This window comes from Pundamilia nyererei, unplaced genomic scaffold, assembly GCF_000239375.1.
Source record: "Pundamilia nyererei isolate P.nyererei 1_Seehausen unplaced genomic scaffold, PunNye1.0 scaffold00033, whole genome shotgun sequence".
NCBI lineage: Eukaryota > Metazoa > Chordata > Actinopteri > Cichliformes > Cichlidae > Pundamilia > Pundamilia nyererei.
The window spans coordinates 1,101,955-1,120,782 of record NW_005187434.1 but is presented as its reverse complement, the minus strand read 5'-3'; the positions used below and the strand labels follow the sequence as shown (position 1 = coordinate 1,120,782).

At 40.2% G+C, this 18,828-nt stretch overlaps 1 protein-coding gene across 2 annotated transcripts in view; it reads left to right on the top strand.

Annotated features, from left to right (window-relative positions):
- pdlim2 (PDZ and LIM domain 2 (mystique)) overlaps window positions 1-18,828 on the top strand; it is a 32,438-nt gene that overhangs the window by 8,975 nt on the left and 4,635 nt on the right. For both annotated transcript variants that reach the window (XM_005729421.2, XM_005729422.2), the window contains 5 exons: window positions 60-211; window positions 2,898-2,961; window positions 3,392-3,543; window positions 4,589-4,652; window positions 15,167-15,279. In XM_005729421.2, the coding sequence (XP_005729478.1) occupies window positions 60-211; window positions 2,898-2,961; window positions 3,392-3,543; window positions 4,589-4,652; window positions 15,167-15,279 (545 nt within the window). The remainder of the gene's footprint in view (window positions 1-59; window positions 212-2,897; window positions 2,962-3,391; window positions 3,544-4,588; window positions 4,653-15,166; window positions 15,280-18,828) is intronic.

Here is an 18,828-nt window from a genome sequence, read left to right as displayed (position 1 = left end):
GATAAGTCAGAGATGTCTATGCTTGTTAGATAGCTTCCTAAAAAGCCTTTGTTCAACAGGTCAATGAGGGCGGCAAGGCAGAGCAGGCAGCCCTGCAAGCCGGTGACATTATTTTGGAGATCAATGGAGAAAACACGGCTGATATGCTGAATGCAGAGGCCCAGACCAAGATCAAGAACTCCAAGACCTCTCTGCAGCTGGTGGTGGAGAGGTATGCTGACATGCAGATCTGAAGTAGGACTAACATTTGAGCTACAATGTCATTTTTTTTTTTTTTTGTGAATATGTCTTATAGGCATAAAATAAACAAATACAGTGCCATGCAATGCAACAACATGCAGGCTGCATAGTCCCACATAGAGTATCTTTTACGTCTCTAATTTTCTCTGTTTGTGCCAAGACCACAGTCTCCCTAGCTTCCATCTTTCTTTACACCATTTTTAAGCACTGTACAAACAAAACAAGTGATTATAATCAGGGGAAATGCCAGCATGTATGAGAGCCACCCTACTCCCTTCCCTGGTCCTTCTTAATAAACTTTACTTTGAGATTTTCCTTGTTTGGATGACGGGAGTTGGGAACTAAGAAAAATCTTTCCCTTCAGTCGGAATTGCTCTTGGCTTGATTAAAGGTCCTCCCTGAGGTATTATTTGTTGTCACAGTTGCCTTCCAATCATATTTTTTTTTAATCTCTGTTATTACACACACACACACAAACACACACACACACGCACACACACGCGCGCACACACATCCTTTCTGGATGTCCTACGTCCATGTGAGTGAATTTTTCCCGTCTGACCTCATGTCTCCTGCCAAGCCAGAAACAACAGTAATTCTCCTTCGCTGCCCAAGACAGTGCCACTCTGTCTGTTAGCTGTCAGTGGTTACACCGAAGCTTCTGTTTTTAATTTTACTCATTTAGCACTTCAGATCTTTGACTTATGTTCAGATGAGCTCTCTTGAGGATGGTAATTGAGTGGCACAAGTCTTTAATGTTTGATGAGTTCTTTTCTTAGCTGAGAGCACTCTCCTTCCAGCAGTGATGTGGGTGCCCACTGAAGGAAGCTGGCATCAGTCTGTACTCAGAAGTTTTGTTTTTAGCTGTGCCTGATGTTTTAAACTGAGATAGTGGTTTATTGTTGGTCAGTTCAACATCAGATTAATCCCAGACATAGCTAACTGAATATGTTTTCAACTGAAGGAGTAGCTACCACATTTCAAATTTGATCCTTAAAACGTTATACATTGCTTTTTTTTCTTTTCTTTTTTTCCCTGCTGGATGATGTTGACCCTTTTCTTCATGGAGCTAGCTTGCAGGGCACCTTTTGCTTTATTGTGCAGTAGTTTTCTTCTAATTTCCTGCCTTTTTAAAGTAAAAATGATAAATAAGTAAATCCAGGTTGTATGCCGGACTTATATATATATATATTTATTTATTTATTTATTTATTTTATAGGGAAAAGGGTAATGTGATATCAACACACAAAAATCAGCTCTTGTTTATTGCCGGTTTCAATCCTTTTCAAATCTAGTTGTAGATGAAGTGTTTTTGGTTCATTTTCTCAGAGTGGTATTCCAAAAATTCACATTTTGAATTTCCAGATGTGAAGGCTATTATCAGTACAGGGTTTCAGATGCTGCTTTTGGGTCAGTTTTACATCTCTGTGGTTCAGAATCACACATTGTTACCACTAATAATTCTTCTGTAAATGAGACCTGTTAACCAAGAGCATTGGTTACAGCCTAAATACTCATCTGACTTCTTACCGTCCGTAGGCCACAGCTTCCTCTGATGTTTGATATACATGCTACAAAGTGGAAGTAATGAGTTTTTCAGGCGTACAATATTAATATCCTTCCTATGGGAAGAAATGTCTTACAGGGACTGGATCAGTTTTTGTCTTCTTGCCATCTCTTCTCCACACAGTATGTGGAGCCAGAGCCACTAGAGGTGTGTTTCTGGGTGATTTACCACAGGCATCCAGGCCTTCCTGTGTGCCTCATTACCTCAAGCTCAAGCAAGAGGCAGGCAGCTTCTGGCCCTGCAGCCAAGGGGGCATTGTGTGTTTGCATTGGCGCTTCCACTATCCACATTTTCCCCTCCAGCTTCAGTGATAGACTTGCTCATAATGTATCTTCTGTTCAAGAAAGAAAAACAACAGTTGAAAAGCTGCAGAGAGATCAAGAGAATATTTTGTAAAGAAGGCTCTGCAGTAATCTTAAAGATTCATGACAACATAATGGTGGACACTTGGCAGGGCACTGACACTATTACTATTACTATTATTATTATTGTTATTGTTATTGTTATTGTTATTATTATTATTATTGTTGTTGTTGTTGTTGTTGTTGTTGTTGTTGTTGTTGTTGTTGTTGTTGTTGTTATTTATTTATTTATATATATTTTTAATAACTGATTATTTCGCATTGCTTTGGCTCTTTCTCGATCGAAATAGATTTTTTCTTTTCTCCATGTTTGTTGGAGAAAAGTCAGCAGTCCTATATAAAGTTGCACGATATCCCGTGTTGATGCTGTTCCTGTATCATTATAATAAAATTAGTCCGGGTCAGCATTGCAACAGACCATGGATGTCAATGCATTTGGTTAACAGGTAACTGATCAGGTGGCTGATGCTACAAACATGAGTAATCATAAAATAGTTATTATACTGAATAAATTAATCAAGAAAACACTGGAAACGTTTACATTTTGTAAGGGGGTTTTATGTAAACAAAGACATCTTTTCTTTTTTCCCCACTTTACAAAGTTAAGGCATCACAGTGTGTTTTTGGTCACTTGCAGTAAACCAGTATTATTATTATGATGCAGGAATGCAAGAGTTGATCAGATACACCTATAAAGTCATTTGATCTGCTGTTCTCTCTCTTTCAAGACCTGAAACTCCCGGCGTTGGACAAACCAACGGCACTCCTGAACAGCTCATTGGACGTTTCAAGGTCAGTGCTGAAGCTACGGAGTACTTCAACATATTTGATGTCCCGCACTGAACAGAATAATATCCATAATTGTCATGTTTTCTTTTTTTCTGTATATTCAAGTCATGTTGGTTTGTTTGTAAAAATGTAAACGAATCTTGACAGTATACATGCATCACACATCTGTTTACAAGTCTGTTTTTCTGTCCACAAATAGCCGTAAAACCTTAAATCATTTTCAGTACTTGTATTTTACTGAGCTCACACCGGGTGTAAGAGTTCATCAAACAATATGTAGTGATAGATGACATGTTTTTGTGGTGACATTTCTCACAAGTACCTCTGTTGATCCTTTTACAGCTTGCATGGCCAAAACACAGGATTAAAGATCAAGTCATGTTCAGCTGAGTCTAATGTAGTAACATTTCTCTGATGTGATGTATTTTTTTAGGAAACAGTAAAACTGAATCAAGATGAGAATCAAAATTATAGAGAGTACACCATCCCCAGCCCTGTGTCACGATCTCCAGGACCGTACTCAACAGATCGTCCTGCCAGCCCCGATACAAGGATGGAGATGGTGACACCAACCATCAACAAGAGGTAGTGCACTCATGCTTTTCAAATCACTGTGATACTTTATGTTTAAGCAAGTCCACTTTTCATACTTTTTGACATGCAAAGTTGTGTAGTTTAAAGAATTCTCTGCAGAGAAACATGAGTTACAGTTTTCTCCTGTAACATTAGAGACACAAAAAAGCATTTCCCTAAGCGTTAGCGGTCTAAAAAAGGAGATTTTTAGAGCTCCACATTTCAGGTGTATGTTTTTTTTTTGTTGTTTCTTTTTCTTTTTTTCTTTCCAAAAATCCAACCGTTCACTTCCTAAATAGGTTTGTATCTGGACAAAAAGTCTGCAGCAAGTGGTCTCTTGACCCAACAACAGGCAAGCCAATAGGTATGGGAATAACAGACAGAAAGTGGAGCCATGGGATTGTGCTGTAGTAACAAAGGATATGCACAGGATATCACATTCCTCCGTTTGCATTCACGTTAACAAAAGGCAGAATGTGGAACATTCACCGCGGTTTTGTCTGCACTCGGACGTTTGTTGAACAACCTTTAATAGGCCATATTTCAAACTAGATTTCCTCCCTTGCATGCACTGGTAAAGTTTCCTGCCCAGGACTTGATTTAAGTATTAATATCATTTTTTGTTTTTGTTTGTTTTTGGGGGGGTTGCCTCATAACCTATTAAATCTGTATTTTGTAATGCAGTCCTATTGATTTATTAAATACAATAAACTCTTTGCCACAGTAACTTGTAATGTGTATAAGGAAATAAACTGCATAGATCATTCACAACAGTCATAAAAAAACAATATAACCAGGGTGAGTTGATCATAGAGTTTGTGTTATTATTATGATATTATTAGCCTTTTTGAGGCAGCAGGAACTATGAAGCCACAATAATATCACAATAGTGTAATACATACTGAGATAATAAAGGTGCCACGTGCTACAGTAAAATATATGCAGTACAGAAGAATCTCTGACGACTGACGCGTGTCTCTGTGTGAATTGTGGCCAACCTAAAAGCATAAGTTCTTATGACTGATATCGTTTTTCTTTTCTTGTCCATATGTTACAGTTTTCAGCTGCACTCAAGGTCACCAGAGGAGAGAAATACGAGATCTTCAGGACTCGTGTCACAGGTTGGTTGAAGTGTTTTTGTTGAAGGTTTTCAGCAGTCTGCCTTACACGTAGGAGTTATTGACTTTTGTTCAGTCATTCTTTTTTCTACCTTGCAAATAATGAAGCACAATTTCTGTAATAAAGAGCACTTAATTAGATGGAGACAGTGGTTGCTAAGTAACTTAAAATTACCGTCTTCAAAACACAGTTTGTGGGTGTCCTTTTTTGTTTTACGGTATTTGTGAGTCAGAATCATTATTTGCGTGTCCAGGCTTGAAAGCCATAGATTTTCCTGGACTGTCGTTCATCTGTAGCTGCAGTTTTAGGCTGCAGTTCACACAGACAGTACAGCTGAAGATTTTTGTCCACTGTGTATTACTGTGTGGAGAGTATTTATTTTGACTGGGCTAGTCCAGTCTGCTAGAATGACTTATCTGAAGCCTCAACCTTCCCATTTGAATTGTTTGTTTCTGATGCCACAGAAGGTGCCCTTGAATAGGTTTGTGGACAGTGTACTGACTGTGCACTTAACAGTAAAGGCAGGAAACTGATAAGGTTTGGCATTTTTATAGCAGGGTGTGTACAAACTACAAAGGTCAGCGTTCAAAATATCTGGCATTAAGATGAACAACCGTCTGGAGCTGCTTCATTCAAAGCCTGGGCCAAGAAAAAACGCTATTGCTTTCCTTCAGAACAATGGCCATAACCTTTAGTTGTCAAAAATGGAGACTTATTAATCTCAATAGGCTGCAAGATATGGAGAGACGTAAAACACAGACTTATCTGTAAGTATGCTGTGTCCATTCCCCGTTCCAGCAACAGAACCAAAACCGGGGGACTAGAGCGTCTGGAAAGACTTCCGTGAAGTAAAGAGAGAAAATGTTGTGGGAAAGTTCATCATAAGCTATTTCAGCTATGCCTCCATACTTAGTTACATGCATGGGTCCCACTGAAGACGAAACATGTGAAATGACAGAACAGGAAAAAACATTCAAGACCTTTTGTAGTGCCACAAGGAATTCCATCCATTTTTATAACTCTGGACATTACATAACGTTAGATAAATATGCAGGGGTTTGAACTTCAAAACATTGGAGCATTCCTCCTGAGAGGCAGCTGCGTGAGGCAGTCCAGTTTAAAGGTTTTCCTTCAAGTTTTAGATTCTTTGTCACGTCCTTGAAGGCCAGTGGCTCATGTTGGGGTACTCTTGGTTGTTTAGACACCAGGAGAACCACTCTAACTAATATTTAGCTAATATCAATTTAGTGTAACTAATTTTGACAACTGAATTCCACAGTTTGCTACAGTTAACTGATACGAGGTTAAAGCTTTATTAATTCCTAAAAAACACTGTAGGCCACTTTGACATATCAGTTCACTTTATTTTTAGGGGGGGGCATTTACAACCATGTTCTGAAACTGACTGTGGAGTTCCACTGTGGTGACCTGAAAACCATGGTGCAGTAAACTGGAAGTTGGCTTGCCCAAAACACATTAGGAGCTGTATTGTGGCTCAAAGCTCCATTGGCAAGCTCTTAGGAATGAACACACGCCTGTTGGGACAGCCTCACATGTTTGTGGTATTCATGGAGTCGCCCGTTCTTCCATTCTTCTTAACATTTTTAAAAATCATAATTCCTCTTATTTTTCTTCATTTGGACTCTGTATTGTCTGACTTCCTCTTGGAGCCTTTTCTTGGTTATTTTTAACCATTTGTTGAGTATCTTTGAATTAAATCAGTCTCAGGAAAGAGAGTTTTTGGTTTTGGCTGACCCCAAGAGATTTCTATCCCGGTTTTAAAGTAGTGATGAGCCTCCCACTGCAGCGCTGAGATTAGTGAGTGGAGTTCTTTCAGAGTGCTCGATGGGGAGATGGCTTGGAAGAGTTCTGCCATGGGTACATTGTGCATTATGTTGCTTGCGCTGGCAGGAACTCAGCATCCCATTGAGCGCTGAGATGTGGAGCGTCTGTGCCAAGGGCCTCTGTCCTGACTGAGAGGTGCAGAGTGCTTCTGTATCAGGTGATCAACTTCACTGAAAAGCTCCTAAAAGGCTTTTCCACCCCTGATTTGGCTCCCTGAGTGCAGAGAGAGTGGGGTGCGCAACCGGATCCGCCATTTTCCAGGGTGTTGGATATCCTGAGAAAAAGCCTGTATACAATAGTGGCTGTGATGGCCTGGTGTTGCTTTTTCCCTTGTGTCACAAGGCATGCTGTTGTGTGATGAAACTCAAATGGATGGGGGCTGGGGTATGGGGTGGAGTTCAGTGGACACCAGAGAGCCTGCTGACACTCGCAGACTGTACTTAAGCCATGTCACTCTAAGGAGAAACTTTTCAACACACAGCCATGTCTTTTGGTTGGAGTTTAGACCACCTGCGATACCAGACCGACCACATGTATGACAGAATCGAAAGATTTAAATGAATGTTTAACCCAGTAATACCAATTCTACCACATATCATACAGAAGTATTTGAGACCTCTACACAAGTGGGGATATATTTTTTTTCCTGATACACTAGAATTATCTGCAAATTATTTCATGCTTCAGTCTTTATAAGGTTAAAAACAGACATTTTAATATATTTATATTTACTATAGTGCTGTTTCTACCTTACTTTTATACCAACTTGCCTTGTGGTGAATATGAACTATAGAGTTTATTTATCAGTGGCTCATATTTATCAATCAAGAATACTTCAGGACGTGGAGGGACTGGGAATTGAACTCTCAAATCATTGGCTATATTACAAACTGCTTTTGAAGTCACAGTCGTGACAAAAGAGCTAAATGCATGGTGCATCCTAGATTACTGGAATCTGGACATAAGCTTGTTTCTGAACTGCTCGGCCACTGTCATGATTCAGAGCATCTGTTTATATCATCATGAAGTGACCACAATGGGATCTCTGTTGCACTGAGCAGAGCCAAAACCAAACTGCTCTTCATGAGACATGACCCGTCGCTCGACCATTAAGACTAGGCTCCGTGTCTGGGTTTGCAGTTTCTGCACTTTGAGGTTCCTGAGGGTTGCCTTAGTGGGCTGTCCGATCCTGTGCTGGGACAGTGAGGTTGCTTTACAAATATCCTCAGTAGTGTAAGATCTCCAGCTACAGCCGGGCAACACAACATTTTGTGCCAGCGCTGGCCAAACTTTTCCTCTCGATTCTAAATTTGGTGCAGTGGCCTTGGCTGTATGACATGTCACGGAGTTCTTTATCTAAAGAAGTAGCTGTCAATCCCCACATCCTCTATTTCATGCATTACTGTCCATTGTTCTCTTCACAGGAGGATAGCCGTCACAGAAGGAAGGCGGCCTTGTGCTTCGTTATTCTAAATTGAGGCCAAAACTGTGCTCATCAAATTGGAGCAGGAAAAACGACTTGGCATTCAAGAATGGAGTTTATTTTTAATGGTGTCAAAATATAAACCTTTATAGACACAGTTGGATGAAAATTGAAGTAATTAAAGTATCAAAGAGGCTGGGAACTTAAGGAAAATTCAGCTCAACAGAAATGGCCACTCCTTTTTACTAAATAGAAATATACATATTATATAGATGATGATGATGATGATGATGATGGCTTGGAATGATGCACTTTCTCAGATCTGATGTGAGTGGGCCTCTTGTTTGGTTTGGCATGCTGGTGCTGTGCTAAGCCAAGCCAGTGTCTGGGGAGCAGTGCTGGCTGCACGGTCATGGTGGAGGGATGTTTTCTTCTCTGCACAGTGAGCTCTGTGACTGGGCAGTGTGAGGCCCTTTCACGTGGACTCGTAGCCGTTAAGCTCGGGGTCCATTGTGGCCTCTCCGTGGGCAGCATGCCTCTCGTCATCCCCTCTGATTGATCAGCACAGCTGTTTTTCTTTCCCCTGGAATGGAAAAGCAAACTGGGACACTTCTGATTCCCTGAGCTTTGCAGGCCTCCGGGTGCACTCATGGGGATAGATGGCCCTGAAAGTTTTATGGAGAACTGTTGGCTGAGAGAGATGGACCTTTTTACAAGTTGTTGGTGTTTACGAAGGTGGTTGAGCATAATGTCAACATTCCTAAAGTTGTTGTCAAGGGAATGACATGAATAACTGCCCCTTGATATGTTCGTGCCAACAAAAATAGACATGTTAGCATATATTTTTGTAGTTTTACACAGTACAACACCCACATTTTAGTGTAGTGATTACCAGGGGTGGATTGGGTGATCGTGAATCATAACTGTTAGGCTGCAGAAATGACATGTGGAGAGTAACTCTTCTGCACTGACATACCATAAATGCTGACATGTTAGATTTATGGTCTATAGTCATTTGTGGACATTCCTGTTGAAATATATGTGGCAGTTTTCCATCGCTATACAGAGTACTCCAGTATTCAGTACAGTTGGTTTAAATCTGTGTGAAATGTGAGAGTGGAACATATTGTTGTGATGCTGTGAGACTACTTGCAGTTAGAGCTCTGTTATCTTTGTGGGAGGAACTGTAAAAAAACCAAAAAAACTACAAAAATGTCTTTATAAAAATTTGATCGTCAGTCTTGTTTACATTCAGCTCGTCTTGACTCTTACTGTAACCCCACCACACATTTTTTTTTTCTTTTTTGGCGCATGTGAAGAGAGTCATCTCGCCAACCATGAATTGGAAGTCCAGTGATTTTTAGTCCAACCATAATGAACTCCAGATGTCTAATGAGCTTGATATGCTGATTCAGTCAGAGCCTTGTGGGGAATTTTATAGGGATAAAAATGTGTTGCTCAAAGCACCCTTTGTGTATAAAACACTATGCAGACATGTTATTGACCTATTCAGTTTTGGTAGCAGTGAGTCTCTCTCTCAGGCCACCTACACTAGAGATTTTACTTCATTACTTTTAGCTTCAGGAATCATTTGTTTATTAAACTAAAACTGCAGCACTTAATAACTGTTTCACGATCTGTTTCTGTCAAGCATTTTTTGCAGCACCCAGTATGCTCATCCATTCAGAGGTGTATCAGAATGCTGCTTATTCGATATCCAAGGTTTCTTGGCAGTACTGTATGTTTAGAATCATCCTCTTATCTTGTTTTTTATGTTCTTCATTTAATCTTGTACAGTTTGATTGTGTGTGGCCATGGTAAATGAGTAGAGAGTAGAGGAGCTATTAGGACCAAAGTCACAAAAATCTATTCCTTTGTTCAGTGTCACTGCTCTATATAAGCCTATTCTACAAATGTCTATGTATAAACCCTGAGAAAAATGAGCTTGACTTGTAAAGAATTGCATGCTGCAGCATAGACTGGAGTCCCATAAGACTTTTGCATCAGTATTTTGGAAAAACAAAACAGAACACGAAATTAGCATGCATTTAGATTAAAAAGAAAATTACCATTAAGTCTTAATTGTCTTAGATTATATGCACAGGTATAGTCTCAGCACATTGTTTTAGTCATATCATTATTGGAACCAGGACTGTAGTCGGAGATGTAAGACCTTTCATAACGCAGGGGCAGTCGGACATGAGCCAATAAAAAAGGTAAAGAATGTTAATTACATGATTTTTTTTTTTTGTTCCAAAAAGATGTCCTGTGTTTAACCATGTATTGTGTTTTATTTGTAACAGAATGTGTACACAGTAATGCACCATTGCTCAGACATAATTACAAGGCAGGGATCTATCAGTAACAGTGGATAACGAGTAGGTTACTCTTCGCCTCAGGCCTTTGCTCAGGACCTCCACCAGTGCCCACTGCTGGATAGGAAAAAACCTACACAGCTCTGATTATTACCAAGCCCAGAATGTCTGGTGTCCCCCGCCTCATTGTAGTGCAGCACTCATGTCTGAGGTGGAGACAGTGAATGAGCAGTTACAGCACTTTCTTACAGCAGCAACTGTCTTCCCAAAAGTAGCTCCTCTAGGCATCACTCCTATGTGCTGCTGGCCAGTGCCCTGTAATTGAAGCTGCAGGGTGGTAATGATGATGCACAGTGGCTTGGTTGGAGCCAGACTGAAGACTCCTCTGCTGGCACTGTCCCCAGTGTTTCCCATGGGTCTTTATCTGAAACAGCTGCCTTCACTTTATTTTGGCATTTTATGCTTGTTGTGTCTAAAATGGATAAACTCTTGATTGTGGTTAGAATGATTTTTTTTCTTTTGTAACAGTTTTTATAATGCACTAAGGCTTTATCTCTAATATTGGTAAATGAATACGTCCCATTTATAGTTGCCCACAGTTTTGTTTTGCAGAGATCAGCCACAACAGTAAAATCACCTGCCTTCTAGTGGGTTGATTACTGTTATGTGCCAAAGCAACGCTGATCACATATTAGGAGTATATAAAAGTCTTTCAAAGGTGTGTGTAGCCACTGCAGTGTCTCAGGCGTTTTTGGATTCTGCATTCTGAATCTTCAATTAGTGTTTTGGCTGCTGCTGTGTTTTTTGTTTTTTGTTTTCTTTTTTGGAGACAGACATTACCGCCACACAGGCCAGGCCAAGGCCAACATACCAGTTGCCAACCATCTTGCCAGAGAAAAATATTTATTTTCTAGCTGGTGGGTTGCTGTAGGTTATTGGTAGTTACTGTGAAATGGATTTGTAAAGGCCTAGAGATCAGTCAGCGGCTAGAGAGAATTTTGTGTTCTTTGACCGGTTGGCAAGTCATTGTGGGAGGTTGCTAGCAAATGTTACAAACACCCACAAATTATTTGCCGATCAGTAAAACTGGTCAGTTAAAGTTGCGACTTTTGAAGTGTGTTGGTTGGGAAGAGGGAAAGAACAGTGTCCATTTCTGGTTTGCACCAAACTTCTTGTAGTTTCACTACAGCAAAAAACTACAGGCGGCCACAACATTTATTTTACCTGGTGACAGCCAGCAACCTATGTAGTGACATGAGGGTCATCAAGCCTGTGTGACTGAGGCCTAAGCTCTTAGCTAGTGCTATTAAGCTGGTTTAACTTTGGATGGGTACAATCCACAGATAGGAATAATCAGCATACATTTATAACTAACATTACTAATAAATATTTGCCAATGCACCCAGAAGTGTCTTTAAAAAAACACAATCGTGGATGCTGGCAGCAGATCTTTTGGGTCTTGTAGGTTGCCAGTTTGGCCCTTCATAGACTGGGTTGGATCAGGTGCAGCTGTCAGAAGGGGACCAACAGATCTCCATCTGACCAAGGCTGGAGAACTTTTTTGTGTTGTGCATGTTCTGGTTGAGACCACTTGTGTCACTTAATAGTGTGGTTATGCTTTATGTGAAAGAACATTAAGGTGAATGGTACTTGCCAAGGTAACATCTACATGAATGTCAAGACTAAAGAATGTAGGTTTTAATACAATGTATACTTTGTAATATGTGAGTTTCTGGGGCACCAGTGTTTGTATTTTCACATGTTAAAATCAAGCTGAATCCCATAAATGTCGGGTCAGTTTTTGCTGACGCACAAGGGTCTTCTCTGTTTCTTTCCCCAAGCATGCTGGGATAGGCTCCAGCCCCCTCTCCCCTGCCATGGAAGATGTGAGTGTATAAAATGGATGAACGATGAAAATAAACAGCAGGTTTCAGCACAACCTTAAGCTGCCATGTTTTCCACAGTAAGACAGATGTGGCCCTCCGTCTTACTGCTGCAAAGGGCCTCATACATAAAGTTAAAGATTTTAAAATTAAGACATTTTAAATGCTGGAGTTTATTTTGTTTTGTGTTGGTATTGGCTGTTTGGGGATTATATTAAATATCATAGAACTTCAAGCATGAAAAATGGTTAACACTGAAATGGAAAAAGCACATAGAAAAACCCAAATTCTGAAACCTTGCATGTTACTTTGGCAAAAAACATTGTTTGTGTTGGACCAATGGGACGTGGATATCCAATCTGTTCTCCAGGCAGATTTTGTCTCTGTGCATTTGTATGTACAAACACACCATAATAAGCTAAACAGTATACCTAAAGAGGATATATAGTGCTCAGTAGCTTGATATGTTATTTTAAATGCAGTACAGCATTCCAGCAACTTGCCCTAATGATCTTGGGATTGTTGACTATGAACTCCTGATTACAGTTCAGCGCAGCTTTAATCAGAGCTTCCTCTTCTTGCCAGCCACTGGAACCACAAAAAAATTGGCTGATGATATTCTCCGCTGGTCTCTTCCATCTGTGACCATTCTCTCATCCAAGAAAGAAAATAGGCTTTCCTCAGCTCACCCGTATTTCTTCTTGAGTTTTCTAGTACATGAAACATGGGGGTATTGTTGGCACTGTCATGATGCAGTTCCCCAAATGCACTGTAGAACTGAGATCACTGTGTGTAATGGTTCCAAGGCTTAAAATGCAACAGTGATGATCTGGAACAAAGCGTATGCAGGAAGCATTGGTTAAGGCTTTGCTAGTCATGTAGCAGTTACTGCTATAAAATTCTGGCACTGGATTTCGCAGAATGGATTGTGGTGATGGGAGAGCTGCTCTGGTTGTGCAGACAAAGTTTTTTTTGAACTTTCTAAGGTCAAGCTCAGTCACAGCTGCATACTCCCTGTCACAGTGGAGCGCATGTGTTTTTTCTTTATCCCTTTTGTTTTTCTTTACTTCATTGCATTCCTCTTGAGTCTCCGAGCCGAGCTGTGATTTTTATCCCTAAATTCTTATGATGTTGGAATGCATGAAGATCCACATTCAGTAGCTGGACACTTATGTAACATATATTTGGTTTGTATTAGAATAGATTCATCAGTACATACTGCTTGGCTTCACTGGGTCTTTAAGAAAGAATCTATACATATCCCTCCAGTACATTCCCTAGAGATTTGCTCAAATAAAGACAGCATGGATGTCTCTATTCGTGCATAGTGATAGTATGAAATATATGATGTTCTGAGCCTCTGCCTTTTGTGGTGGGTTTATCCTGGGAGGAATCATGGGGAGCCATCCCAGTGATCATTTCTGGTAAAGGCTTCCTGGCATCCGCCACTAATCTACCCACTCACTAAGGAAAAAGAGCAGGAAAATTGGACTCAATTGAGAACAGAGACATTGTTCAAAGAGTTTCTGAATTGGAAGCGGGTGCTGGCATTGGGCACACAAATCTTTGACTCCATCCATGCTATTTGTTCAGTACTGAGCTCTTGCATCAGCTCCAGCTTGACTTTCAGATGTGTGCTGGTTCAAAAGGTTGGGTGGAGCCACTTTGCTGTGAAGCCCATGTAACACTTGTGCCAGCTGGTGACATTTGAGGGAGGAGGGGAAAAAAATCGGTGAGCTTTATTGCAAAAGCTGTACTCTTGGGTTGTCTGTGGGCTTTGCGATTTCTAGCACAAGATCTCCTGCACTGTGTGCACTGTGTGCAGGAGATGAAATGAAGTAACAGCTTTATTTCACAAGTAAACTTCAGTAGGAATATTGCAGCATATGTGATCAACAAGTATGACTGCTAATTAATCTGAGCTGTGCCAAGTAGTCATGAGGACTTAAAATACCAGTTTTGAAAAGACAGCAGTGAAATAACTGCCAGGTTTCTTTTTGCCACAGGTTGGCTAGTCCATTATCCTTGTTGAATGATATTCACCAGGAAATAGTCAGACCACATGTAACACATGTACTGCTCTAAATCATAATCAAGCTTTCAGCTTCCAAGTTCAGGATTGGGAAATATAATATGGCATTTTGATGATTCTGTCTTAACTCTGTACTGCATATTTCTTTTCCTGAGCTAAACTAACATGCTGAGGAATGAATTTCAGGAGTTTTTTTTTCAACCCATACTGTTAGAGTAAAGATGGAAAAATCAACCTTTAACTTAATGGTGGAACTGCTGGATCACCTGTAGGTACTTAGCGCCCTCTTCTGTCAAAAGTCAAATATTTTTCACTTGACTAAGATTTCTCAATTTCAGTATTTGTACTGTAAGTGTTCATTTTGACTGATTTGTGTGATGCTGCTGTTGAACTACAGTAACTACAGATGAATAATCATCAGGTTTGTACAGCATCTGGAACCTATTAAAGTACAAGCTGGCTCTGAGTTTCTCTTCAAACCAGTTTTCCAGTTAGTACCAAACACCTGTTGCTACACCATCAGTCCTCTATCAGCTGTGGGAGTGGAGCACACCTAAGACTGTGCATGATTATCAAGATGAAACAATGTTAATTTAGCTTGCTGAGATTGAAATGGATCAGCAGGAACAACCAGTAAAAGGAATGTCGGTGTGACTCAAGCTGTCAAAACCTTGACAGCACAGTGAATCACATTAAACAATGCGAGCATGTAGCTTATTTGGTACTTGAAGTTGAAACATTTGACTAAAATCCGATGAAGGTTTCAATCAGATCTCGCCTGGTTTGATCTTGACTGAATGTGTCTTTCAAAAGATATAATTTTATTTCAGGTTTTCATATTTAGAGTTTCTGGAAATATGGACGGAACTGCCTTCAATACCAAAACACTCCTTGGTGGAGAAGCTCTTCAGAATCTCACCCACTGAATTCCTGTCTCTGAATGGAGCAAAACACTTGGTGTGTCTCTTATGTTTAAATTGCATCATTTCATACATTTTTGCTCTCTCCTTCTCCACAGGACTTCTCGCCTTCAGACTACAGAAACAACTCTGTGTCCAACACAACTCCACAAGGACGCTTCTCACCTCAAAGTCCCACTGAGCGTGACGTACCAGTGTCGCCTCATCGCAGGTAAATGTTACACTTTTACTCCAACATAATTAAAACCTACTTTTGACTCCTATACACACACAGGATTACCACACCAAATGGATTGTTCTCTTTTTCTGAGAGCAAACCGGGACTCTTTCACTTCTTTAGGCTTAAAATTTAGGTGCACGCTCAAAGGAAAAACCCGACTTGGTTTACAGTGGCTGTGTTAAGCCGTGGTTGGCATTTTGTGGCCATAGTTGGGAGTTAACTTGGTCAACTTTGTGGGAACATTCTGTCTTTAAGTATGAAAATTATGTTAATCATGTGTTATGGCCTTCACAGTTCCCAACTTTTAATGCAGCTGGGAATCTCCTGGTTTTGTGTAAACAGTGCTTCCACCACATCCATAACCAAGATGTTCTGGAGGAACATGGAGGCAAAATATTTTACAACAGCAGTTGGTTGACGATGGCTTTTCCTTTGATTTGATTCTCTGGTTTTTCTTTCACATGATAGCTTGATATCCAACTACTCGAGGGCCCCCTTTAGAGGACAATGCACAACAGAACATAAAGCTTTAACATGTACTACAGCGTAAGTTTGTTTCCTGTCTAATTGGAGTATACACAGTTTCAATGCAGTAATTTAGTGCCACCTATAGGCCTGTAGAGGCTGCACCTGCACATTCCACCATCACCTGGTACCTCATTTATAACTGTAAAGCTGCAAATATGGCATGAAAGTGGGTACTTACAGACCATGCACACATGTATTTTGAAATTTTGGAAAACTACTAAAACGTGTGGTAATCATCGAACTTCTTTATTATTAGATTTTTATAGAGAGATTTGTATTTACATTTGTGATCCTTCTCAAATTTTGTACTTTATCAAAGAAATAATTACACCCAAATTATAATAACAATTAAGGCTATTTGCATTACACTGTGTTAGTAGTAAGACACTTATTATTACCTCTACAGAAGTGAAAATAGTTTTATCTGGTTGCATCAGTGATCTCATCTAGAAAAATTCTTTCAGTTTCTCAGTTGTTTCCTCATTTTTAAAATCTCTGTCAAAATGCAGATTAGCTGAGATATATGCCAAACCAGTTCCTTCATTTAGAGTAAAACAGTCAGCTTGTGAATCTACTGATATTGTCCAGGTGGTTCTCGATGTTTACTGCTTTTTGCAGAAACATTTGGAGTCAAATGAACCTTTGGGAAACGGCTCATCACCTCCCTCAGCAACACTTTAGTTTCTTGTTTCCTGCCTCACCCTCTCTGATTAGGTGATGTAGCTGTAATTTGATTCTGTTCCCACTGTGCAGGTGCTGCCCTCCTAAGCATTGTTTGGAATATTTGTTGTCCCAGAAGAAATTGGTGTTTTCACTTCAGTCTCTCACACAATCCTTTCTGTCAGCACGCTCACGGTGGCTGTTTTTTCTTTCCCCTCCTCAGTGCACGATAGTTGACTTTGGACTTTAGACCCAAGTCCAGCTGGGCTAACCATAGCTAGTGATGTGTCAGCAGCTGTAGTCAGACCCTTCCCAAAAAAGATTGATTTTTGCTTCTCCCCCTAATTGGCCCCCAGTCTAGAGCTAGCACAGAAAGTCTCTCCCTGTTCTTTCCAGCCAATCACAGACTCTGTAACACCCATTTTCCCACCCCTTCATGATGCATGGCCAATGAGTTTCAGCTAAAGGCACACCTTTCAGTCACTCTTGCATTTTCTGTGCCGTCTGGTTTAGATAGAGGTGTGTGCTCTTCATCTGCTTGTGTGTCAATATTGTTTGTTCCTTTGTATGTTGGTATGTTTGCTGAGTTGCGTTAGCACTGTTAAAAGGACAAGGACTTTAGCTGGAGTTGTTCTTCCCCACTTTTTTCACTCTCTTTCTCTCTTTTTTCCTTTTTGAGGTGAGTCTCGTCATCTTATGTTTTGCTGTTTTTAATTCCTTCTCTCAATATGTTTTGACTTTGGTTTAGATGTTGTACTTCAAGGAAACCAGTTCATAAATATGGCTGGAATTTAGCTTTGTGATCTTAGATGTTTCGACTACATGCAGCTATGCCTTGGGTCTCATTGTTGCTCGCGTGAGCCAAGTCTGGATACAGAAACCAGCAGCACATTTGTCTTGGCCACTGATATATACATGTGAGAACATTGGAAAGCGCAATTCCCAAGAGTTTTGTGGAATTAGATTTAAAAGTGATAGTTGTTTTAATGTGCTTGCACTAATAATCTGTGTGCTTGACTGCTTGTTCAGATGCATGTTATTTTCTCTGACCATAAGTCCTGTTATTTGTATTCTTTTACCTAGAATTTCCATTTGTTTTGAGATAGCATGTCATGAGGGATGGTGAGGGAAAGGAAAAGGGGAAATGGCTTGCTTAGGGTGGAGTTGAGCATGTGGAAAACTTGGAGAGGTCTGAGAGGTCTGTTTTCAATTTGAACCATGTTCAGTGATGCAGAAGAAAGGGTCTGAGCATTTGTTTCATTCACATACTTGTTGCTATGTCTGTTTGCCCTTGTTTGTTGCAGCCATGTTCACTAAGTGGGAAATGGGCTTTGCATACACAGAAATATATCTTATGAAAATTCTCTGAACATGTTCATTTAAAACCATTACTCATCTTTGCAGCTGGACAGTGAACCTGAACCTAAAACCCAAGAAACCAGGACTGTTTCCTTTTTCAATGGCCACGTCTGTCTCTTTGCCTCAGCCCAATTCCAGTTTAACAAAGTTGTCTAGTCTCATAATTTGAATTATCAGTCACGCAAACTGATTTGTTTTTTAAAAGCAACACAGTCCCAGATTTCTCATCTTGAATCAGCTTTAAACTCATAATAATTGAATGTATAGAGCCAGGCTACATGAAGTTAAAAAATGTTACAAATCTGCCAAAACCCAGCAACACGCTAACTGTAATGTTGTTGTACAAAAAAAATAAATAAAAAGGCTTTATAGGTTCACATCTGTATGTTAAATCACAACAGTGTTGAATGAAGTTGAGGGCTTTGTCTTCACACCACAGGTGTCAGTTAAAGCATAAATATCTCTGCAGTAGGTGACAACAGGTGGGACAGTCAGTCAGGTTGGGTTATTCTAGCTGACAAAACGGCTCCTATTTGAAGTAATCAAATCGCACCTAGTCTGAACAGTGTGTACCTGGCCGACTGGTTCCACATGACTGAAAACACTCCCTCCAGACAAACACACATACAGGAACAAAATTTTGTGTCTTACCAATGTTCTGCCAATCTACATTTTAGCACATGGGTTTCCTCAGCTCGGGTTGCTTGGAAGACGGAGTTTTTATCTGTTAAGTAATAATCATTCAGCTCACAGTGTCTAATCCCTTTTGATGGAAGCTTCTTCTCCCCTCCTGCCCTTAACCTGAAGCTGAAATTGCAAAAATGCAGAGTTTGAAGTAATTTTCTATGGCTGTGTACCAGCGACAACAGTGGCTGGAGGCGTCATGTGTTTGAGTTGTCAGTCTGCATGTATGTGCAGGGATTCTCATGAACATGATGTGTCAGGTCACCTCGAGGGATTTTATAAAAATTTGGCACAGATTTGCAGTTGACC